Source organism: Pelobates fuscus, chromosome 8, assembly GCF_036172605.1.
Source record: "Pelobates fuscus isolate aPelFus1 chromosome 8, aPelFus1.pri, whole genome shotgun sequence".
In the NCBI taxonomy this organism is placed as follows: Eukaryota; Metazoa; Chordata; class Amphibia; order Anura; family Pelobatidae; genus Pelobates; species Pelobates fuscus.
In genome coordinates, this window is record NC_086324.1 from 8,170,351 (window position 1) to 8,195,839 (window position 25,489).

The following is a 25,489-nucleotide window of genomic DNA, read 5'->3' on the forward strand; positions in this document are numbered from 1 at the left end:
ATTCATTGCCTTAAATACGTGGGTTCATACCATGTTTACCACAGACTCAGTTCTTTAAGGAGGGGTCTGAGTTGTCTTGAAAGCTTGCTCTGTAAAACGACATACAGGGTTATTCTGAAAAATTAGAATTAAAGTAAATTTCAATTTTAAGGACAACATTTCCGAAACTTTTGCCTATCAGCTTTGCATTCAATTAGGTGATTTTCTCTTAAAATTTTAAATTCACTGCATTTTAAGTTCACTTGGAATTCTCACTTTAGCAAATAACCTTGGCAGATTGCGGGATGCAGTACAGATTGGGGTACACTGGGCAGATTGTGGGGTGCAGTACAGATTGGGGTACACTGGGCAGATTGAGGGCTGCAGTACAGGTTGGGGTACACACGACAGATTGAGGGCTGCAGTACAGTTTGGGGTACACACGGCAGATTGAGGGCTGCAGTACAGGTTGGGGTACACTGGGCAGATTGTGGGGTGCAGTACAGGTTGGGGTACACACGACAGATTGAGGGCTGCAGTACAGTTTGGGGTACACACGGCAGATTGAGGGCTGCAGTACAGGTTGGGGTACACTGGGCAGATTGTGGGGTGCAGTACAGGTTGAGGTACACTGGGCAGATTGTGGGGTGCAGTACAGGTTGGGGTACACACGGCAGATTGTGGGGTGCAGTACAGGTTGGGGTACACTGGGCAGATTGCGGGCTGCAGTACAGGTTGGGGTACACACGGCAGATTGCGGGATGCAGTACAAGTTGAGGTACACTGGTCAGATTGCAGGATGCAATACAAGTTGGGGTACACTAGGGTGCAGTACAGGATGGGGTACACTGGGCAGATTGCGGGCAACAGTACAGGTTGGGGTACACACGGCAGATTGTGGGGTGCAGTACAGGTTGGGGTACACTGGGCAGATTGTGGGGTGCAGTACAGGTTGGGGTACACTGGGCAGATTGTGGGGTGCAGTACAGGTTGGGGTACACTGGGCAGATTGACGGCTGCAGTACAGGTTGGGGTACACACGACAGATTGAGGGCTGCAGTACAGTTTGGGGTACACACGGCAGATTGAGGGCTGCAGTACAGGTTGGGGTACACTGGGCAGATTGTGGGGTGCAGTACAGGTTGGGGTACACTGGGCAGATTGCAGGCTGCAGTACAGGTTGGGGTACACACGGCAGATTGTGGGGTGCAGTACAGGTTGGGGTACACTGGGCAGATTGCGGGCTGCAGTACAGGTTGGGGTACACACGGCAGATTGCGGGATGCAGTACAAGTTGAGGTACACTGGTCAGATTGCAGGATGCAATACAAGTTGGGGTACACTAGGGTGCAGTACAAGTTGAGGTACACTGGTCAGATTGCAGGATGCAATACAAGTTGGGGTACACTAGGCAGATTGCGGGATGCAGTACAGGTTGGAATAAACTAGGCAGATTGCAGGAAGTAGTACAGGTTGGGGTACACTAGGCAGATTGAGGGATGTAGTACGTGTTGGGGTACACTAGGCAGATTGCAGGATCTAGTACAGGTTGGGGTACACTAGGCAGATTGTGCCATGCAGAACAGGTTGGGGTACACTGGGCAGATTGTGGGGTGCAGTACAGGTTGGGGTACACACGGCAGATTGAGGGCTGCAGTACATGTTGGGGTACACTGGGCAGATTGTGGGCTGCAGTACAGGTTGGGGTACACGGGGCAGATTGTGGGCTGCAGTACAGGTTGGGGTACACGGGGCAGATTGTGGGTGTAAGTACATCTTGGGGTTCAGTAATCTGTATTCAGTGTGTACTCAGCTGTCTCGGCTGGCTCCATCCCCCCCCCCCCTCTCTCTCTCTCTCTCTCTCTCTCTCTCTCTCTCTATATATATATATATATATATATATATATATATATATATATATATAGTGTGTGGACTGCTGGATTTGCTGACATGTGGAGGTTAACTGCCTCTTGAGCTATTTCAAAAGGTGGAAACAACTAAATAAACAGGGAGGGGGGGGGGGGGTGCATTTAATCCTCAGACAGAAAGAAAGGTCAGACCCTGAGGGTGAAATCCTAAATCCAGTGATACAGACCAGAAATAGTGTACGTTTCTTGTTTACTACTTTATTTTTTTTTGTGTGTTTTCATTTTTCTACGTCTGCATGTGTTCGATATGTGTCTTGCTATATTGGGAAACTAAACATAATTTTGATTCACAAAAATATAATACTAAAATCCAGCACAAAGCAAACATAGAAACATAGAATGTGACGGCAGATCAGAACCATTCGGCCCATCTAGTCGGTAAGCAGAGGGTTAATGTAATCTCACAGTCACAAAATCAGATCACATTTTATTTTTGTAGAAAGTATTTTACCAGGAAGACTACAGCCGCATCCAAGCCCCTTCTAATGGTATCCTCACTCAACAGAACTCCAGGACCAACAATATTCTGATAAAGCACTATCCATCTCTATGGATCAGATTAGAAGCTGATTCTCAGATGGGTTTTGCTGCACTGTAGGGTCACACTGCAGATACACTTATTGGCGCCTGCTGGGGAGATAAACCTGTATTAGCCAGGCAAACCCTCTGAAATGCGAATCCTCAGTAGTCGGGTTGTACATGCACTTAGGAAGTCAGAAGACACTGTGCAAATAATGTAAGTTAACTTCCCTTAATGATCTTAATTACCTTGCTGCAGCACAGGGCTGTGTGCACTCTGGGTCTGGTAATCCCTAAAAAGTCAGTATCCCATACCACAGAGTGTAAAGGGAGACAAGCTGTATGTGTAATGGTTTCTGTGCGAGGGAGGCAAGCTATTCATTGCAGGGACTATCACCATTTCATCTCATTGAATTAGTTATAGTACCTGCAGTCTCGTGTGTCTCCAATTAGTGTAAAACCATTTTCGAGCAGTTTAACACTGAATGAGGGTCTCTGGCCACCCACAGCCCTATCCCTACTCCAGGTATGGCTGAGGCTAAGATTATATACTTCCTCCTAGCCATACCAACAATGAGTGTTGTGAGAGGCTGAAAGTGGTATATCACCCCACTTGACAGTGTCTATGAATATACGCTCTACATCCCGCTTGTCTGTGTAACTGTAGGTTCAAAGAGCTAGGTTAGAGGGACGCTACGGATTCCTAAAGTACTTTGTCTTACTGCTTTTCCGTTCTTTATGTGGGGAGGGTATGAGTTTGTCATTTTGCTAAAACTGCAGATTTCAGTAGAAATTGGCACATTTATAAATTAACCTGATTACACCCCCCCTTGCTGTCAATCAGATTACCGGTCCTGTTACTTCCTGGTTTGGTGAGCTCAATGGAGCACCTGCCTTGTAAAGACTTCTCATTGAACTGCATTGGGAAGTCTGTGATTGGACAGCCACAGACAGTCTGGGCGGGGTTAGACGGGGAGGGCCTGCAAAGCCTACAAAGAAGATATATGCAGTTTTTGCAAGCTGTTTTTCGATATACTCCAATGAAAACAAATGTATAATAAGATGCACGCATGTTTTCGTTGGGGTATATTATCTACTAAACAGTGGTTTTTATTTATTTTGGATTGGGGCAGTGGAATATCTTTTTTTTTTTTTTTAATTCTTAATTTTGTTAAGGCATATATGAAGGGTACAGAATAAAGAGAGGGGAAATGCAAGGGTGTTCCACATTTATGGATTAGTACATAGATATTATCATTAATTAAATTTCCGGGTAGTAAGTGCCTCATTTTTCGTTTTATAGGTCATTCAATATTAACAGGAACGTTATTCAAACAGTATAGATCAACGTAAAGCATGATGTCACAAACTAGTGTAATAAACTGGTGAGTGTCATTTTATTGTTTGAGCGTCGACGTTAATACCTTACAAGGAGTAACCCGGTTAGGCTATTGATTTCAGGCAGAGGTATATTATAACGTCTTGTCGTGTGGGGTGTGCGTTAAGGGCTTCCGTGGCGATCGGGGTATGGTAAGTGGGTTCCTGGCGGAGTCGTGCCAGGGGTCGGCTGCCTTCGTGGGTCATACCTTCTGGCCACCTAGTAGGAGTTTAAGGGTGGGTAAGTCAGTGGTACAGTGTGTATGTAAGCGTGTGTCTCTTAGGTAGGTAGTCGGTAAGGGGCAGTGGCAGAGGCCTCTGTCGTTCTTGTGTTCCCCTAACCTATGGGGTGAGGGGGGGGGGGAGGGGGAATATCTTATTAACACTCTATGCCATTGTATAGGGAAAATGTATGATAGCACGTCCTCCGAGAAGTGGATCAGAGCATTGTGTGGTATTCAACTTTAATGATACATGTTCTTTCTCTCTTTACAGATCCTGCCTCTGGAACATGAGTTACTGACATGGAGAATTCTGGAGCAGTGGCTGCAGCACTCAAGAAAGAAACAAAAACCTCCATTCTGGAAGGAAATGGGTTTCCAGAATCCATCAAGAAATCAGTGGGCATGACTGCTTCACAAGGAGGTACAGTGAGCTTTGCTGAAAGAGTAGTAGATTATGGGCCAGTTTACAGCTGAGGTGGTACTGGCTGGCAGTTCCAGGGTTTGCAACTTTGTGATTTAGTTTAAAGGGGGCACCTTTTAGTGTGATTGTGGTTGTGTGGTTTTACCAGGTGAAGATATACTCTGTATGTATTGTCTATAGTCTTGTTGTTTTATTTATATACAGATTGCTCAGCGAGACGATTTCTAGTTTTAATTGTTTCCCGTAGGAATCTCCTGCCCCTAATTCTGTCTCTGCTCCCTGTCTCTGTGCATCCACCTATAGTCCCTGACTGACGTGTCTCATACACTGGGAATTCCAAGTTTCTGTGCTCCTGGCTTAGACTGGCTGAGAATGGGTGACGTGATACAGGGCAGATGGACCACCCTCCTCTAATACGTTATGTTACATACGGTCATGGTTAGAGATATATAGTCAGCGAGAGAATTAACAGAAGCTGAATCCCAGGATCCTTCTTTCTTCTTCTCAGATATATACAGCGTATTCACTAAAGCTAATGGCTGGGAATTCAAAGTGAATTTTAGCTTTTAGGGCGAACCTTTCTCCAGTGATCAGTTTGACTGTTTTGGTGTAAAATTTTGAATTTACTTTGAATTCCCGCTAATTCTCACCCTGGTATTGCTGTCAGTAATGAGCTCTCCTCTTTATATATTGCATGCTGGTGTATTGATGGTGAGTGAGCGGTTTGAGCTGCTGGGATGCTCAGTCGGTGATGAATATTTAGCGTTGGTTGGATGGGTTCTCTTCGTAGACTGCCTAGTGGCGATAGGGACATGGAGGAGGATCTATGTTTTGCTATTAAGGTGGCTGTGTCTGATCATTGGGTTCTGTACCTCTTGTAATGAAGAAACGTATTATGATCTCCTAACATACAGGGCATTTATATCAGTGAATGATAACGTCTTCAAGTCGACTTGAAAGAGCAGACAGACAGTAGGCAGCACAAAGCTCTGCGCAGAACAGCAAGGCAGCACCAGGCTCTGCGCAGAGCAACAAGGCAGCACCAGGCTCTGCGCAGAGCAGCAAGGCAGCACCAGGCTCTGCGTAGAGCAACAAGGCAGCACGAAGCTCTGCGCAGAGCAGCAAGGCAGCACCAGGCTCTGCGTAGAGCAACAAGGCAGCACGAGGCTCTGCGCAGAGCAGCAAGGCAGCACCAGGCTCTGCGTAGAGCAACAAGGCAGCACCAGGCTCTGCGCAGAGCAACAAGGCAGCACGAGGCTCTGCGCAGAGCAACAAGGCAGCACCAGGCTCTGCAGAGAGGAATGGAGGCACAAATGGCTGTGTATTGAAATAGACAGAGCTATTTCTGGGGGCTAATACTATAGGTTCTGGGCCCTAAATAAATCATTGATTACTAAAAGTAAATCCCAGACAAAAAATATAAAAACACCTCTGGTTTTCAAACTTTTCCAGACGATCTAATCTCTCCAAATAAAACTCTAATTCGTGGTGAAAATGTAGCTTAGTTTGTGGAGGAAATCTGGGAGATTCTTTTATATCCCACAAACAGGAAATTTTGAATGTTTAACCCATTCTGGGGCCCCTGAGAGCCGATTGATGGCCAATTATTGGGGAAAGTTACAATCTGAGTGTTAGCGGCAGAGCGGGGGAAGACTAGGCTTTTGAACGCGGCAGGGGTTCCTTTCCTGAGACCTGTAGGGATTTAATTACCTCTGTGACAGATGCCGAGGTGTGATCGCTGGGAGCTTGTTAAACGTTATTGCTGGATGGGGCCTGAGTCTCTAATTGATTGTTTCCAGGTCCTGCATTACCTGCCTTTCCCAGAGCTCCCAGTTTGCTGCGGCTGAGACGACATCATTCACACGCCCCCGGCGGCACGTAAATAACACGCCATTACACGGTGTAAGGAAAGCATTGAGAGCGTCTGTAGATTGAGAGACTGGTCACGGGTGACATTGCCAGATACTTGGTACATAGCAATGTGCCCACAGTATGCACATTAGGAATACTACACGCTTACAGTGTCACCTTTATCTCAGACATTTTTACAGCTCATCTATTTTGGCTAAAATGTACTACTATCTTGACAAATGTTTACCGTTTCTTTGTTTAGTGTCTACACTCCCGTTACTCGCCATGTTGCTTTGCTTTGTGTATACTGTCCACACGTCTGTCTCTGTATAACACAGGCCTCTGAGCTATTGCTCCAAGTCTCTCTCTGTGAATAAACATCTGATTTCTGCAGCCTATTGTCCTGTATCAGTGATGAACAAGATTGGCAGAGCAGATATTTGATATGTATGTGGCCATCACCTTCAAATTCTCCCCTTTACCTATTGTCTCAGCTCCCCCTAATAACCTCTAGATTGTAAGTTCGCAGGCTATCTAGTTAAGTACTTTGTATAAAAGCCCTTTAATCGATAGAACTCAGTTCACGGGTACCATTTACCGTTTTGTGTCGATTTGACGAATTTGTTGGTGCTGTTTAAATGCCAATAATAATAAAATCCCATGATGCTTGTGGACGCGATCTAGATAATGTATAATGGCTGTCAGTTGGTGAGGCCTAAAGCCTATCCACAGACCAATGCTTATTACGTGCCCCCTATTTATTAATGCAGATATAGCTGTTTGCGCCAAGTATTTTCCTCCAGAAGTGTCAAACATTTTTGTCAGGGACCCAAGTTACCTACAAGGGTTTACAGTGTGCCACTATTCAATTTCACAGTTAGCTAATTCTTCAATTATAAAGTAAAAAGAAGACAACATAAATTCTGTGTTTATTAGAGCCTTCCCAGTGTCCGGGCTCTCCTTATCGCTGCAGATTCCTAGGGTCTGTTCCAAGCAATGAAGATAAACTGACTTATTATGGGAGCAAATCACGGTTTCTGATCTAGAGATTCTAAGCCATTGCGATTCAGCGATTCTAAGCCATTGCGACCCAGCGATTCTAAGCCATTGCGATCCATCGATTCTAAGCCATTGCGACCCAGCGATTCTAAGCCATTGCGACCCAGCGATTCTAAGCCATTGCGACCCAGCAATTCTAAGCCATTGCGATCCATCGATTCTAAGCCATTGCGATCCATCGATTCTAAGCCATTGCGACCCAGCGTTTCTAAGCCATTGCGACCCAGCGATTCTAAGCCATTGCAACCCAGCGATTCTAAGCCATTGCGACCCAGTGATTCTAAGCCATTGCGACCCAGTGGTTCTAAGCCACTCCGATTCTAAGCCACTCCGATTTTAAGCCATTGCGATCCAGCTGTTCTAAGCCACTGCGATTCTAAGCCACTGCGATTCTAAGCCATTGCGATTCTAAGCAATTGTGATCCAGCCATTCTAAGCCATTGCGATTCTAAGCCACTGCGATTCTAAGCCACTGCGATTCTAAGCCACTGCGATTCTAAGCCACTGCGATTCTAAGCCATTGCGATCCAGCTATTCTAAACCACTGCGATTCTAAGCCACTGCGATTCTAAGCCATTTCGATCCAGCCATTCTAAGCCATTGCGATCCAGCCATTCTAAGCCATTGCAATCCAGCTATTCTAAGCCACTGCGATTCTAAGCCATTGCAATTCTAAGCCATTGCGATTCTTAGCCATTCTAAGCCATTGCGATTCTAAGCCATTGCAATCCAGCTATTCTAAGCCACTGCGATTCTAAGCCATTGCGATTCTAAGCCACTGCGATTCTAAGCCATTGCGATCCAGCTATTCTAAGCCATTGTGATTCTAAGCCATTGCGATCCAGCTATTCTAAGCCACTGCAATTCTAAGCCATTGCGATCCAGCCATTCTAAGCCATTGCGATCCAGCCATTCTAAGCCATTACGATTCTAAGCCATTGCAATCCAGCTATTCTAAGCCACTGCGATTCTAAGCCATTGCGATTCTAAGCCACTGCGATTCTTAGCCATTCTAAGCCATTGCGATTCTAAGCCACTGCGATTCTAAGCCATTGCGATCCAGCTATTCTAAGCCACTGCGATTCTAAGCAATTGTGATCCAGCCATTCTAAGCCATTGCGATTCTAAGCAATTGTGATCCAGCTATTGCAATCCAGCCATTGTAAGCCATTGAGATTCTTAGCCACTGCGATTCTTAGCCATTCTAAGCCATTGCGGTTCTAAGCCACTGCGATTCTTAGCCATTGCGGTCAAGCGATTCTAAGCCATTGTGATTCTAAGCCATTGCTATTCTAAGCCATTGTGATCCAGCTATTCTAAGCCACTGCGATTCTAAGCCATTGTGATCCAGCGATTCTAAGCCACTGGGATTCTAAGCCACTGGGATTCTAAGCTTGCGGTCCAGCGATTCTAAGCCATTGCTTTATAAATGCTCCTTTTTACGGTTAGTTTGTGCAACGTTCTGCTCATGGAACGCCTTATTGTACAGTGTCTGATGATTAAATAGGACGATACACTCTGTGATTTGAACGGAATCTGAATGATCACATACATGGATGGTCTGGCTGAGAGTAATGATCGTGCCCACCATGTAACATAATACCATTGTAGTCTTCTTTCTTGCCAAGACTCGGTACACCGCCCAGTGCCATGCTTCGGTGGGTCCCCAGATCCAGGAGACAAGGTGTAAATGTCCTTATCTGTAGTGCTGAATGCATGATGAAAGAAAGCTATGGTGTCCTGGCGAGGAGCTGGGCGAGACATTACAGGATTTGTGATGAAAGACTCTTCTAATCACTCGTAAAAAGGCCCTTAAAGGCCGGCTAATAAATTACTTACAGGACCAGCGGGAAAATCAGCCTGACAAGCCTCTTGTTTTGAAGTCGTTTTATGATAAGACGCATTCAGGGTGGAAAATGGAGATTAATTCTCGCTGAATGTGACCAATGTCATGGGACTCAGGAAATGCTTCCGTGGTATCCTTCAATAATGGCACACGATGCCCGAGGCACAGGCCACCAATAGTCAAAAGGTGGGACAATAGAGCAGAACATGCATTCATTCATACAGACATGAGAAAAGAACCTTAATAAATCAGTTATTATTGTTAACATGTATTTAACATGTATTTAGCCTGGAACAATATTATAACACGGTTATTATGTACTCTGTTTAATAGATATAGCGGGGATTATTTCCCTGTATATATAGCGGGGATTATTTCCCTGTATATATAGCTGGGATTATTTCCCTGTATATATAGCTGTGGATTATTGCTCTGTATATATAGCTGGGTTTATATCTCTGTATATATAGCTGTGGATTATTGCTCTGTATATATAGCTGATATTATTGCCCTGTATATATAGCTGGGATTATTGCTCTGTATATATAGCTGGGATTATTTCCCTGTATATATAGCTGGGATTATTTCCCTGTATATATAGCTGGGATTATTGCCCTATATATATAGCTGGAATTATTGCCCTGTATATATAGCTGGGATTATTTCCCTGTATATATAGCTGGGATTATTTCCCTGTATATATAGCTGGGATTATTGCCCTGTATATATAGCTGGGATTATTGCCCTGTATATATAGCTGGGATTATTTCCCTGTATATATAGCTGGGATTATTGCCCTGTATATATAGCGGGGATTATTGCCCTGTATATATAGCTGGGGATTATTTCCCTGTATATATAGCTGGGATTATTGCCCTGTATATATGGCTGGGATTATTGCCCTGTATATATAGCTGGGATTATATCTCTGTATATATAGCTGGGATTATTGCTCTGTATATATAGCTGGGATTATTGCTCTGTATATATAGCTGGGATTATTGCCCTGTATATATAGCTGGGATTATATCTCTGTATATATAGCTGGGATTATTTCCCTGTATATATAGCTGGGATTATTGCCCTGTATATATAGCTGGGGATTATTGCCCTGTATATATAGCGGGGATTATTGCCCTGTATATATAGCTGGGATTATTGCCCTGTATATATAGCTGGGATTATTGCCCTGTATATATAGCGGGGATTATTGCCCTGTATATATAGCTGGGGATTATTGCCCTGTATATATAGCTGTGGATTATTTCCCTGTATATATAGCTGGGATTATTGCTCTGTATATATAGCTGGGATTATTTCCCTGTATATATAGCTGGGATTATTGCCCTGTATATATAGCGGGGATTATTGCCCTGTATATATAGCTGGGATTATTGCTCTGTATATATAGCTGGGATTATTGCCCTGTATATATAGCTGGTATTATTTCCCTGTATATATAGCTGGGATTATTGCCCTGTATATATAGCTGGGATTATTGCCCTGTATATATAGCGGGGATTATTGCTCTGTATATATAGCTGGGATTATTGCCCTGTATATATAGCTGGGATTATTGCCCTGTATATATAGCTGGGATTATTGCTCTGTATATATAGCTGGGATTATTGCCCTGTATATATAGCTGGGATTATTGCCCTGTATATATAGCTGGGATTATTGCCCTGTATATATAGCTGGGATTATTGCCCTGTATATATAGCTGGGATTATTGCTCTGTATATATAGCTGGGATTATTGCCCTGTATATATAGCTGGGATTATTGCCCTGTATATATAGCTGGGATTATTGCCCTGTATATATAGCTGGGATTATTGCCCTGTATATACAGTTGGGGTTATTGTTGATCTGTATATATGACTGGTGATGATTGATCTGTGTATATGGCTGAGTAATATTGCCCTACTGGTTAAATGTATTGCCTTGGTAGGTGAATAGCAATCATATCCTGGAGCTGGTCTTCACACATAACCAGAAATATATTCATACAATACATATAATATAACACCAAATACATGTACCCACAATATACACATTATCTTCAAAGAAATGTACCCCAAAATATACACATTACCTTCAAATAAATGTACCCCCAAATATACACATTACCTTCAAATAAATGTACCCCCAAATATACACATTACCTTCAAATAAATGTACCCCACAATATACACATTACCTTCAAAGAAATGTACCCCAAAATATACACATTATCACAAATATATAACCCCAAATATACATTTAAATACTCTTACATTAAATACCGTAGTTGGACTCTTACTTACAGGGATATTAACCAGGGAATAGCAAGTTCTAGGCCAAAGTAGCCGGACTAATTTACTAATTCAACCATTTGATTTGCAATTCTGGTGAAATCACAAGTCCCTGTATGCATTCAGTGCCTAACGAATCTGCCAACAGGTCTTGTATTTTAGTATAAATATTTCTGCCCTCCTCCTGCTCTCAATGACTCTGCGTCTTATGTCCGGTGCCCAGCCAGTGGCAGCTCCTGTATTTAACCCTTTATGTCCCTGAGCGCACTTATTTAAGGCTTATGTGCTATGGTTTGTCCTGCGTGGTGATTGACTTGAGTAATATTGTCGGTAAACAGCCACAAAATGCAGAGAAGACCATTAAATCTCTGAGCAGTTTCGGCATTCTGTCACATCTAATTTTTCCAGCCAAGCGCAAAATACAGCCTAATCCCAACTTAGTCCGTAAATAGTTTAATATAAAGTGCATTCCGGCTGTGATCATGTTTGTCACATTTAAACACTCTGCGCAGGCTGTATGTTATCACATTCACCCCCTTCCTTTTTTTATTCATATCTTTTTTTTGCCCCTTCTTTTACACGCCTGTCTTAGCTTATTTATTCCTTGTAATTTCCCGGTCTATCGCAGAACACAGCTAATGTGGAGTTTAATGTGTTATTTACACACAAAATAAGCGTGTACAAGCGGGAGGATGAACGAGTCGTGCTCTATGGCTTGTACGCTATCTACTTTAACAATCTGGGCCGCTAATAGAACCATTTATCAAGGCCCCAGTCATTTATTTTATGTGAACTACATTGGTGTCTCTGCCTGTGATATATCGGAAATACTTTGTACGTTGCATAATGAAGTCACTTTACTGGAGCTCGCACTGCAAGTATGATCAGCCGCAGTCAGAGATTTTTAGTAAAAGTTGGTTGGACCAGGCTTTCAACAGTACTCCAGCAATGCAAAAATCACTTTTAGACATCATTCTACCCATAGGCAAATTTGTAATGCAATCCGAAACATCCCTGGGGCGGAACCTGTCCAATGCTCAATTTGTCAAACGTCAACTTCCAGGCTTGGAATACGTGTAGAATAATGTGATGCTTAATATTTCAGTTTTTTTGTTGGTTTTCTTTTACTTTTATATCTAGCATTATACAAAAAAAAATAGTTAGTACATGTGTAAACCCATCAATGTAAGAAGATGCAGAGAAAACTGCATTGTTCCAAAATGTATATTAAGGCACCTTTTTGGTTTAGAAGAATTGTTGGTTATATGCATTTAAGTGCTGAAGCATTTTGAGCTTAAGAAAGCAAATTAGGGCACTTTGGGTGTGGATGTGCATTTTTTTTTGTATACTTGAGCTTTCTGATATCTGGAGATAAAGATTTTAAATAAAAAAAGTTAAAGGATCTATAATCTTCATTATAATTCAGTCTAAGTACCATCACCACTGTATGTTGTTCTCCAAGACATTCCCAGTGCCATGTTCCACTTCCACATCCGCAATATTCATTTTGTCCACATTTGGATGGAATTAATAGGCTGACACAGCCAAACAATGTTGTGCATTTTGCCGGGCTGTGGGTGCAGTAAAATCCTATCACCAGTTTTAATCTACTTTCTCTGGCACAGTTTTGTTTTGAATGCTGTAAAGTTCACTTACAGACAGTTAGAAGAGAGGCTGGTCCTTTAATCCGTATTGGGATGAAACAGCTTTTTTACTGCTTCCATCTCCCTGAGAACAAGGCTTTGGGAGGTTGAATGTCTCAGTAAGTTCTTATAGTACATTATCCAAATAATTCACTTCCTCCAGCACTGCCGACCTGAGCCAAGCAGCACTAGGTCTGTATTTAACGCTGCCAAATTCCACCATTTTTTGTGTGTTTTGTGTTGTTTTATTATTTTATTTTCCATTCTTATATAAATGAATCAAGCACTTTGTTGGCAAAATGTAGTAAAGGACGTTTAAACACCGTATTCTGATAGACCATTCCTGTAAACTGTCACTCTGGGTGACAGAACCCTCTAAAGACCACCTGTCTGTTAATCGGACGATTAATGCTAAGCCAGCAATGTTCTCGTGGATGACCCCGAAGGAGTAAAGCTAACCAGATTCTAAAGGTGGCGACCTCAAAGTACTGACTTGTTCTAACCACACATTCGTCCCTATTTTTTCGAGAAGTGGGAGCTGGGCCTGATCCAGACACATTTTTCCTTTTGATCTGTAAAAAGGTTATGGTTTTCTATTTTTTTTTTTTGCAAGTCGAAAACCACGCATCCTGTGACGAAAGCTGTGGAAATTCTGGGGGCTGTCTCGCTCCACCTTCCTGGTCAGCGAAGACTATCCCTCGTGGGGTAAAAAGCTGGCTGCTCTCTGTGGCATCCCACCAGTATTTGGCAAGGTTTATGGCTGTTGTAAGCGGTGAGTTGGTGTTTGGGGGGATTCAGATTTAAATACAAACTGTATATGTGTTCTCTGCGCCATCAGATCATTCCAACTGTAATCTATTACTAAAACTAAGATTCACACTTCTCTACTGAAATTATGGGTTAAAAGTGTTGTACACACATTCCAAAGCTGAAAGTCCTAAAGTTGTATCTTAGAAATGGTCCACAAAGTCCATCTAAGGGGATTCTGAGGTCTCCCCTGTATCCCCTGATCGTATTCTTTGTAACTATAAACACTGACAGTGGATAGTACTTGTGGACAGTTTGTAAGATATAACTTTAGGACTTCCCCATCAGTTCTGCACCCGTCTTTTAGCTGTATCCCTGGGGCCTGAACCCCTCCTTTTATGTGATAGTTTCCCACTATTTATCTTTCCCCTCTAACCTTATACGATTTGGAGTTTATATCGTTCCTGTCAATGACGCTCCATAGGCAAATATCCACTTAATTTACAGTAAGTGAAGTTACTAAGTGTGTTTTACAACCAGGACTTTTTATCTTAATTATTGTATTTCATTTTTATTAAATTTTTAGCATATTTGTATTAATAAATAGATTACATTTTATACTAAGTCCACAGAAGCCTTTGGGGAAGTGCCAACCTCTTTAGAGTGGCACAAAGCCTACCACCCTAATGCCAGGATTTTAAGGCTCTATAACAGGTGACCATAATACTTATTTAAATTCTAACAGAAATATTTGTCTATACTACATTGACTATACTACACATTGGATGCTACTATTGTTTTTATCTTCCCGGAGGAAAATTTCATCAGGAAATAGTGGTGGGATGCTGCCCTAAAAAGCACACCGGTACAATTTACAGAGCCAAAACATAGGCTCTGGAAAATACCCTGTGAGGTAATTCCTCAACATCTGTAGCGCTCCACTTAAGGTACCGTATATATATATATTATATACCACATTCCTGTGTTTTACAGAGTCTAAGGATTCAGCAGAGACTTTCTTCAAACAGGTCATTATAGAACATGCCGTAAGCTGACAACTAACACTTTACATATTGGGGGACTTATTTGATCTAATTTAGTATTTGCTGAGTGATCTGGACAGTCAGACAGACCGATATTGAAGATCACGGGTAACACAATGAATCTGCATTGCATGGTTTCAGTTTTGTGTGAAATCATTGATAGACAGATGACTGCCATTAGTTTATCATCATCTCTGGATGGTTTGGTCACTGACCATGATTTCAATTTTAACTGAATTATGCCAAAAAACGCAGTGAGCGTGTCAGGATGCATTTCTTTGTGTCTTAAAAAAACGCCCTTTATAGTGGTTATGGTGCTTGTAGTGTCGCTTTAAGAAACTGTTGGACCCAATATAGAATTGTATACTGAAATATACTTCCTAGTCAGTGTATGTTTTAAATTTTCTAGAAATACACATTACCTTCCTGGAACTTACATGTCAAAGATTTCTATGAGACGGACTGTAACCCATGCTGTGCTATATAACGTAGGTAGGTGTGTCTCTTCCCCAGCCTGTAAGTAACCCTGAATTATTACATTAATACTTAGAGCCTGGGTCTGACCCGGCTGTATGTTTAGATGGAGGGCTACGAGATCAAGAACAGACTGGAAGGCATTAATCGTCGGAATTGATTTATTGGGTACAGATTGTACCTTCTAATGAATAGCAGATATGCATTCAGATCAGCAGTGTATTTATTTTAATTAGAAAGTGTTTTGGCTCGAGGAATGCATTGAGATTCTGTTTGTCTTTGGGTACGTACAGGGACGCTCAAACAATACATTAAAACCATAGTTACATGTGTAAATATACAGAAAGCAGACAGTTAATCACAGACATGGTTGGATTGGAGCAGAAATGATGTAGGATTGCTGGGGATGTTGGGATCTCCGGAAGGGATATCCGCCCTGTGTGAGAGTTCTTTATTGTACTGAGAGAGTGAATCAGAGTTTACTAGGACTGTGGAGAGCTGGACTCCTAAAAATCTATTTACGTATCTATTGGTCAATCCAATGCTGTGAGTCAACAAAGGGTTAAACTGCGTCTCTGACGGTTCTTTGTCTTTCTGTAGATTCTCATTGTTTTTGTTATTTTGTGTCTTATTTATAGGTTATTGCATCTTTTTAAAATCCGTTACCTACGTGATACATTAAGAGTGGCGGCCTGTGGCAGCCTGGGGTGTTCTGTAAAATCAGGTTTTAACCCCAAACCACTACGAATATAGGTATAGAATTCCCATGCATAGGAAATCATTGTCCTATTATAATTACTCTATCAGCACTCCTCGCTCCATGCACCGCCATATGTGAAATGATGGCCTTATCGCTGCACAGTGGTCCCCCAGCACACGATAGGTTAATCTGCCTGGTACCGAAAGAATCGTGTCCTAATTAGGCTATTTTGTCATCTTGCTCCAACTCGTGGAGTTTGCAGTTATTTATCTTCCTGTTGCTTTGATATCGCCAGCGTCTGTGACAGATCCGAGTCTATTAGAAAACATTGGGGCTTATTATTACCGCAGGTATTTGGGACCCATCTGCCAGCACAGGCATTTGGCTCCAGCATGAGATAACATGTTGGATGGGGAAATGTCATTTTTTTTTCTCTGGTTCTAATGCAGGCACATACTTTTCACATTTCCTAAAAGGAGAGATTACTTGGTTTTGGCAGAGCTTCTAAAACCACTCTCAGCCCACACAGAAGTTACCACGTAAGCAGACGACATCCTTCTCTTAAGCCTTGATGGTCAGAAAATCGATTTAGAAAACACACACTTTAAAACCACCTAGCAAAATAGTTTCTGGGATACGGAAAGCTGGTCAGGAACTGGCCATTCACAATGCACAGCCAGTCTGGGTCCCAAGAGATCTAGGAAGGTTTGTGGGGTGAATGATTATAGTTTGCAGCGCTCTTGTGTAAGTTGGCGATATGATCTATATTTTTTAGAGTGCCACGTGTTAATGGTAAGATTGTATCTAGAAATAAAATAGTTTATTTTTTTTAAATAAAGCACATTGAGTACATTTTTAATATGTTAATCCTTTGACCAGATCTGGATAATTCGTGACATTAAGGGCCCAGGCTGTTTTAGGAGCCAGTCAGTGTTTAATGCAGTCAATAATAGGAATAATCTGTTTTAGGAGCCAGTCACCGATACGATGCAGTTAGTTTTAGGAGCCAGTCACCGATACGATGCAGTTAGTTTTAGGAGCCAGTCACCGATACGATGCAGTTAGTTTTAGGAGCCAGTCACCGATACGATGCAGTTAGTTTTAGGAGCCAGTCACCGATACGATGCAGTTAGTTTTAGGAGCCAGTCACTGATACCATGCAGTTAGTTTTAGGAGCCAGTCACCGATACGATGCAGTTAGTTTTAGGAGCCAGTCACCGATACGATGCAGTTAGTTTTAGGAGCCAGTCACTGATACCATGCAGTTAGTTTTAGGAGCCAGTCACCGATACGATGCAGTTAGTTTTAGGAGCCAGTCACCGATACGATGCAGTTAGTTTTAGGAGCCCGTCACTGATACCATGCAGTTAGTTTTAGGAGCCAGTCACTGATACGATGCAGTTAGTTTTAGGAGCCAGTCACTGATACCATGCAGTTAGTTTTAGGAGCCAGTCGCTGATACGATGCAGTTAGTTTTAGGAGCCAGTCACTGATACCATTCAGTTAGTTTTAGGAGCCAGTCACTGATACCATGCAGTTAGTTTTAGGAGCCAGTCACTGATACCATGCAGTTAGTTTTAGGAGCCAGTCACCGATACGATGCAGTTAGTTTTAGGAGCAAGTCGCTGATACGATGCAGTTAGTTTTAGGAACCAGTCACTGATACGATGCAGTTAGTTTTAGGAGCCAGTCACTGATACCATGCAGTTAGTTTTAGGAGCCAGTCACCGATACGATGCAGTTAGTTTTAGGAGCAAGTCGCTGATACCATGCAGTTAGTTTTAGGAGCCAGTCACTGATACCATTCAGTTAGTTTTAGGAGCCAGTCACTGATACCATGCAGTTAGTTTTAGGAGCCAGTCACTGATACGATGCAGTTAGTTTTAGGAGCCAGTCACTGATACCATGCAGTTAGTTTTAGGAGCCAGTCGCTGATACGATGCAGTTAGTTTTAGGAGCCAGTCACTGATACCATTCAGTTAGTTTTAGGAGCCAGTCACTGATACCATGCAGTTAGTTTTAGGAGCCAGTCACTGATACCATGCAGTTAGTTTTAGGAGCCAGTCACTGATACCATGCAGTTAGTTTTAGGAGCCAGTCACCGATACGATGCAGTTAGTTTTAGGAGCAAGTCGCTGATACGATGCAGTTAGTTTTAGGAACCAGTCACTGATACGATGCAGTTAGTTTTAGGAGCCAGTCACTGATACCATGCAGTTAGTTTTAGGAGCCAGTCACCGATACGATGCAGTTAGTTTTAGGAGCAAGTCGCTGATACCATGCAGTTAGTTTTAGGAGCCAGTCACTGATACCATCCAGTTAGTTTTAGGAGCCAGTCACTGATACCATGCAGTTAGTTTTAGGAGCCAATCATTGATACCATGCAGTTAGTTTTAGGAGCAAGTCGCTGATACCATGCAGTTAGTTTTAGGAGCCAGTCACTGACACCATGCAGTTAGTTTTAGGAGCCAATCACTGATACCATGCAGTTAGTTTTAGGAGCCAGTCACTGATACCATGCAGTTAGTTTTAGGAGCCAATCATTGATACCATGCAGTTAGTTTTAGGAGCCAGTCACTGATTCCATGCAGTTAGTTTTAGGAGCCAGTCACTGATACCATGCAGTTAGTTTTAGGAGCCCGTCACTGATACCATGCAGTTAGTTTTAGGAGCCAGTCACCGATACGATTCAGTTAGTTTTAGGAGCCAGTCACTGATACCATGTAGTACGTTTTAGGAGCCAGTCACCGATACGATGCAGTTAGTTTTAGGAGCCAGTCACTGATACCATGCAGTTAGTTTTAGGAGCCAGTCACTGATACGATGCAGTTAGTTTTAGGAGCCAGTCACTGATACCATGCAGTTAGTTTTAGGAGCCAGTCACCGATATGATTCAGTTAGTTTTAGGAGCCAGTCACTGATACCATGCAGTTAGTTTTAGGAGCCAGTCACTGATTCCATGCAGTTAGTTTTAGGAGCCAGTCACTGATACCATGCAGTCCTTCTTTGGGCTTTGCAAAGGATTGTAGGTGATGGAAGATGTCAGCCAGTGCCCATGGTACGCCATGTGTACCTAGTGTACTAGAGGGTTTGCTTAGCATGTGCCCTCATTGCACCTGGTGAGAATGGTAGAATCCAGCGCTGATTCCCCCAGTAACAAGCCAAATCTAATCTATAACATCCATTGCATTGTGACCCCAAGCCCTGGATACAGACAGGAAACCTGGAAGGAGACTGAGAGGAATTATATTTGGGTTAGACTCCTGCAAGCACTGCCCCAAATGGGAAAGATCACTGTCCCGTGTGTAATCTCTAACTTTAATATCCCGCATTAAAGCGTTTTTTCAGGCGTTTGCTCTTTTAATCCTGGCAGCTCCAGGTCTTAGCCGTGCAGGTTGTACAGACGCCAGAGAGTCTCGTACGGAGGGCGAGGCTGCAGAGCCAGGAATTACCTGCAGCTATGTCTAGAACAGCAGATAATGTGCTGTCACTCACACGGGAACGTCAGGATTTAAAGACGTTATCAACTTACTCCTCACAGGAAACGTACAGGACATTGTGCCTTTCACGCCACGGCTTTCGGTATAGGTTACATTGACTATAACGGGAAACTTACGAAAAATTAACTCTTCATATGTGGTAGAACATATTAATATCTCTTTATTTGGAGAGGTGTAAAAGGTGTAATAAAAATTAAAATGAAACATATTAAGGTTTAGTAAGCAGTGCATATCAGGCTGCTGTCACTGATCCAAACACCCCAATATACTTTATACTAAAGGGATATATGGACATTACAATGTAACTGCTGTCTGTAGAATACTCACACTGGAGGGGGCAATTAACAACCCCCCCCCCAATATACTTTAAATTAAAGGGATATATGGACATTACAATGTAACCGCCGTCTGTAGAATAGTCACACTGGAGGGGGGCAATTAACAAACCCCCCCAATATACTTTATATTAAAGGGATATATGAACATTACAATGTAACTGCTGTCTGTAGACTACTCACACTGGAGGGGGGCAATTAACAACCCCCCCCAATATACTTTATATTAAAGGGATATATGGACATTACAATGTAACTGCTGTCTGTAGAATACACACTGGAGGGGGGGAATTCACCAAAACCCTGATTTATTTTACATGAAAGGGATCTGGATATATCTCCTGTGTATTCGTCAGCAATGCCCAGAGATAGCATTACAGGATAATTAACATTCAGTCCACATTATACAGAATAAAAGTGGGTGTCTTGCTTGTCTGAGCTTACAATGTAAAGGGACTAGGCTAACGGGCCGATCTCTCAGTGGCCAGCACTCACACCTGGGACCTTCAAGTGCACCTCTCCATCAGTTCAGTCCTGGCACAGCCAAGGGCACCTATTGCATTGGAGGATAAGAAATACAAACCCTTCTAACAATGATTGACACACACTCAAAACTTTATACTTTATTTGGAGAGGTGTAAGGGCCACAACCCTTCGGTACAGGGGTGAATACAGCAGTGTGCTTTCTGCCTATTTTCTCAGTTCACTAATGAATATTTGCTAAATATAAGCGATATGTTGTGTTTCTCCTTTTACACAATATCGTGCTTAGAAACAGTTTGGGGTGTAAGAGTAATCCGACACGCAGTGCATGAGTGGCTGACAAACACAGACTGCGTTCATCACTAAAATGGGAATTGTAGGTTAAGGAAAACAAATTCTAAGTGAATGTCATGTTCCAGCAAAATAGTGGAACTAAAAACCAAGCTGAGATTTTAAAGACTGAATTCAGCTGGAATTACCGTTCAGTGAATAACCCTGTGTATCACAATGCAGTTTGCGGTGGGAAGGAAGGAGTTGGGACAGATTTCCTGGTATTCACCTTCTTTCCCAAACTGATCCACTTATCCTTACTGATTGCATTGATACCTGGCAATGAAAGAGTTAAATAGCAGGAAATGTGCCAAGTGTGTGGTGACGGCAGAGTTTACTCTACTGAGGGGTTTTTACTCCAGGATAATCCCCACTTTCCCTGCGGTTGGAGAGACGGTCTGTGTAACTGATACTCTGTGCTTGCTGTTCAGCTGCAGTAATCTCTAAATCCGTCCAAAGTACACCTGCAGCACCGCGGGCCTTCGCAGCTTTACTGCTAGGGATGTGGGAACCGCATATCATAGAGATCTGGGAACCCCATATCAGAGGGATCTGGGATTCGCATATCAGAGGGATCTGGGAACCGCATATCAGAGGGATCTGGGATTCGCATATCATAGAGATCTGGGAACCTCATATCAGAGGGATCTGGGAACCCCATATCAGAGGGATCTGGGAACCGCATATCAGAGGGATCTGGGAACCGCATATCAGAAGGATCTGGGATTCGCATATCAGAGGGATCTGTGAACCGCATATCACAGGGATGTGGGAACCGCATATCATAGAGATCTGGGAACCTCATATCAGAGGGATCTGGGATTCGCATATCAGAGGGATCTGAGAACCGCATATCACAGGGATGTGGGAACCGCATATCACAGGGATGTGGGAACCGCATATCAGAGGGATCTGGGAACCCCATATCATAGAGATCTGGGAACCGCATATCAGAGGGATCTGGGAACCGCATATCAGAGGGATGTAGGAACCGCATATCAGAGGGATCTGGGAACCGCATATCAGAGGGATCTGGGAACCCCATATCACAGGGATGTGGGAACCGCATATCAGAGGGATCTGGGAACCCCATATCATAGAGATCTGGGAACCGCATATCAGAGGGATCTGGGAACCGCATATCAGAGGGATGTAGGAACCGCATATCAGAGGGATCTGGGAACCGCATATCAGAGGGATCTGGGAACCCCATATCAGAGGGATCTGAGAACCGCATATCACAGGGATCTGAGAACCGCATATCACAGGGATGTGGGAACCCCATATCAGAGGGATCTGGGAACCGCATATCAGAGGGATCTGGGAGCCCCATATCAGAGGGATCTGGGAACCGCATATCACAGGGATCTGAGAACCGCATATCACAGGGATGTGGGAACCCCATATCAGAGGGATCTGGGAACCGCATATCAGAGGGATCTGGGAACCCCATATCAGAGGGATCTGGGAACCCCATATCAGAGGGATCTGGGAACCGCATATCACAGGGATGTGGGAACCGCATATCACAGGGATGTGGGAACCGCATATCAGAGGGATCTGGGAACCCCATATCAGAGGGATGTGGGAACCCCATATCAGAGGGATGTGGGAACCGCATATCACAGGGATCTGAGAACCGCATATCAGAGGGATGTGGGAACTGCATATCAGAGGGATGTGGGAACTGCATATCAGAGGCATCTGTGAACCGCATATCAGAGGGATCTGGAACAAAGGGGATCTGGGAACTGCTCAAAGTGGGACAAAGAGGATCTGGAAACTGTTTACGGTGAGTCAAAAGGGGATCTGGGAACAGCGAGTCAAAGGGAATCTGGGAAAAAGCGAGTCAAAGGGGATCTGGGAACTAATTACAGTGAGTCAAAATGATTCTGGGAACAGCGAGTCAAAGGGGAGGTAAATACAGCTCACAGCGAGTCAAAAGGGATATATGAGCAGCTAACAGCAGATCAGAGGGTTCTGGGAATCGCTCACAGCGACTCGGGGGATCTGGAAACAGCGAGTCAAAGTCAAGTCAAAGGGGATCGGGGAACAGTTCACAGCGACTCAGAGGGGATCGTGGAAAAGCTTGCGGCAAGTGAATGTCATATGGGAACAGCTTGTGTCAACATTGAGGAGATCTGGGTACAGTTAGCTGCGTATCAGCGGATCTGGGAACATCTCGCGGTGGGTGAAAGCGTTTTCGGAACAGCTTGTGTCAAGATTGAGGAAATCTAGGAACAACTTGCGGCAAGTTAGAGGAGATCTGACAACAGTTTGCGACAAGAGAGAGGAGATCTGACAACAACTTGCGGCGAGTCAGAGGAGATATGTCCATCACATTTCTTTTTTTGCACTTTTCTTTGGGGGGTTTTATTCACACTGACACTGGAAATGCTAAATTGGGCTATGTCTAAGGATTTTAATCTGAAAGCAGGTACTTTTTAAGGGAGATTTGAGACTATTTCTGAAGACCTTCAGGATCCTTCCTTCTCGAAAAGTGGGCTAATGTTGAAACAGTAAAATTTAAGACAAATTGGTTTAGATTTGCATCTCTCAGAAGAGATTGCAGCTGTTCTGATTTTGGTAATTAGAGCATCACAATCCTAGAATCAGATTTTGCCATATCTCCATCCTGATGAACCTTCTTTTCTACTATCTATACAAAGCATATGTTTATGGTTTTGGGGGGACAGTATTTCATTTCTCAGTTTGTTTAATGCCCCCTCTGCACACTGGCCGTCATAATGACACATAGCTTTCCCAGAATCTGTTATTCTCTCCTCGGATTGCTGTCTCTTGGGTAGCACTTACTGCAGGGGACGCCATACATGTTCATTGAGGCAATTTGTCTCTTTACGCTAATATCATAGTAAATGAAGTGCCGCAGACCAGGCCAGTTCGTTATTCATTATTCTGTCAGTGATTGTTCTTGCATTTGTCTAATCAACTACTTATGGTATTGTTGCTGCAGATCCAGATGAGGCTGTTATCTCTTTTTACTGCTAAGAACAAGAGCGAGCAATGAATGCAGGAAGAAGCCATGATTATTAAATCAATATTTTATTAGTAGTATGATATTACAAATTGTTGATCTAGAATTTTGTCATCAGAATATAATTGACAAAAAGTGACGGGGTGAAGATCTCTTTGAATCACTGAACAATCTGTTTTTGTTTTTAATAATAAACAAATATCCTTACTTACTGGATGTTATGTCATCATGAGAAAGGCATGAAAACTCTGCTTTTAGCATAGTTTGTTCCAAGGTTGAGTAAAATATGCTTTCCTGTACAAACCATATCTATTGTCCCAAAGTATGGACATTTTTACACTCCAAAGCAAGAGCGAAAAAACAGGGATTAAAACCTCTAAATGCAATTCCATTTGTCATGTTAACACCGTTACCCAGATCCCCAAGAAGACACAACAATAGCCAACAACAGCCAACAATAGCGAATGGTACATGGCAACCCCCAAAATACCTGCATTCTGTTCAGGTGAGAAGATTCAATAATAATAATTAATACTCTGTGCTAATAATTTAAATCCAGCGAGTGCCAGGAATATATCAAACCCATTTACATATGTCCCAGTAAGTAATTACCAGCTACAATCTGGATCAGCAGATGTAAATTAAGTGTTAAGCAGCGACACAGCTCTTTTCTCAAAGGGTTCAATAAATAAATGCAATACTTAACATGAACTTGTACAGAGGGGGAAACACAGACCCCCTGCTGCTGTTGAACTATAAATCCCATAATTTAAAGACCACCATAGGATGGCAGGGATTTATGGATAATGGTCAATAATGGTTTGGGAATGGGTATTTATCACAGATTTCTGATGGAACGTATATGTGTCCTCCATGATTTAAAGCAATACACGAGGCTAGCCTGGCTGTGAGTGCTGTGTGATCTAAGTTGGTGAACCCAATCAGACCAGTAATATATGTGGTTACCTTTTCTATTCTCTGAAACACGTCCACATCATTATATAGCGAGGAGGGGTTTTTGCAGTTATTTTATCAGCAATGTTAAAGGAGGTGCCTCATCAAAATGCCTCAATTTTAGACTCTTGGTAGTTGGCCTACAACATTCTTCAACATTGATAACTTCCCATGATAGGAAGAAAATACAGTATTGATTTTAATATTGTAAATATTTCTGGCATCTTGTTGGTCAGTTTAGAAGATGTTTTTCATTATGTTTCTGAGTTGAAGTATTTTGTGTTCCTAATGTTACCGGAAAATTGCAATCTCTTACGCGCTAATTGTCAAAGCAATCGCAATCCCATAATTTACAGTCATCAGGTTGGTTAAAAAGGACTCTACACTTTCTATAAAGCTCTCAGGTTTTAGCCATCACAATCCCTTATTTATCAACACTTTAACAGGACCATCCGATGCCTAACAGAACTTGAAGAAGACTTGAAAACCCTTTTTTTTAAAAAAAAAAACAAATGAACACTCCAGCTACCAATAACTATTATTGTGTTGCTAACCTAAAATATCATCCTCTAGAGCTAACAACTAAATCATTAGATAGCCCTGGTTTTAGGACGGTAACATGTTCTGACTGGTGATGTCACCAGAAGAAAAAAGGTCAGTGAAATTTGGATCGAGATCACTTTGATAGCTGTCAAGTAATATGATCAGAAAGTCTAAAAACTTTATGGATGCAGTGTACCCCACTGTTTGTTATGTGGGTGCAGCTCTTTTTTTGTGATTCTAAAA

At 42.7% G+C, this 25,489-nt stretch overlaps 1 protein-coding gene across 2 annotated transcripts in view; it reads left to right on the top strand.

The window, feature by feature from the left end:
* The window catches only part of GLI2 (GLI family zinc finger 2), a 96,067-nt gene that overhangs the window by 12,479 nt on the left and 58,099 nt on the right, over positions 1–25,489 (top strand). The window contains exon 2 of one of the 2 annotated variants that reach the window (XM_063429202.1): positions 4,299–4,448. In XM_063429202.1, the coding sequence (XP_063285272.1) occupies positions 4,328–4,448 (121 nt within the window). In that variant the 5' untranslated portion in view covers positions 4,299–4,327. Of the gene's footprint in view, positions 1–4,294; positions 4,449–25,489 lie in introns of those variants that run through there. The other variant, XR_010085188.1, reaches the window with a different exon arrangement.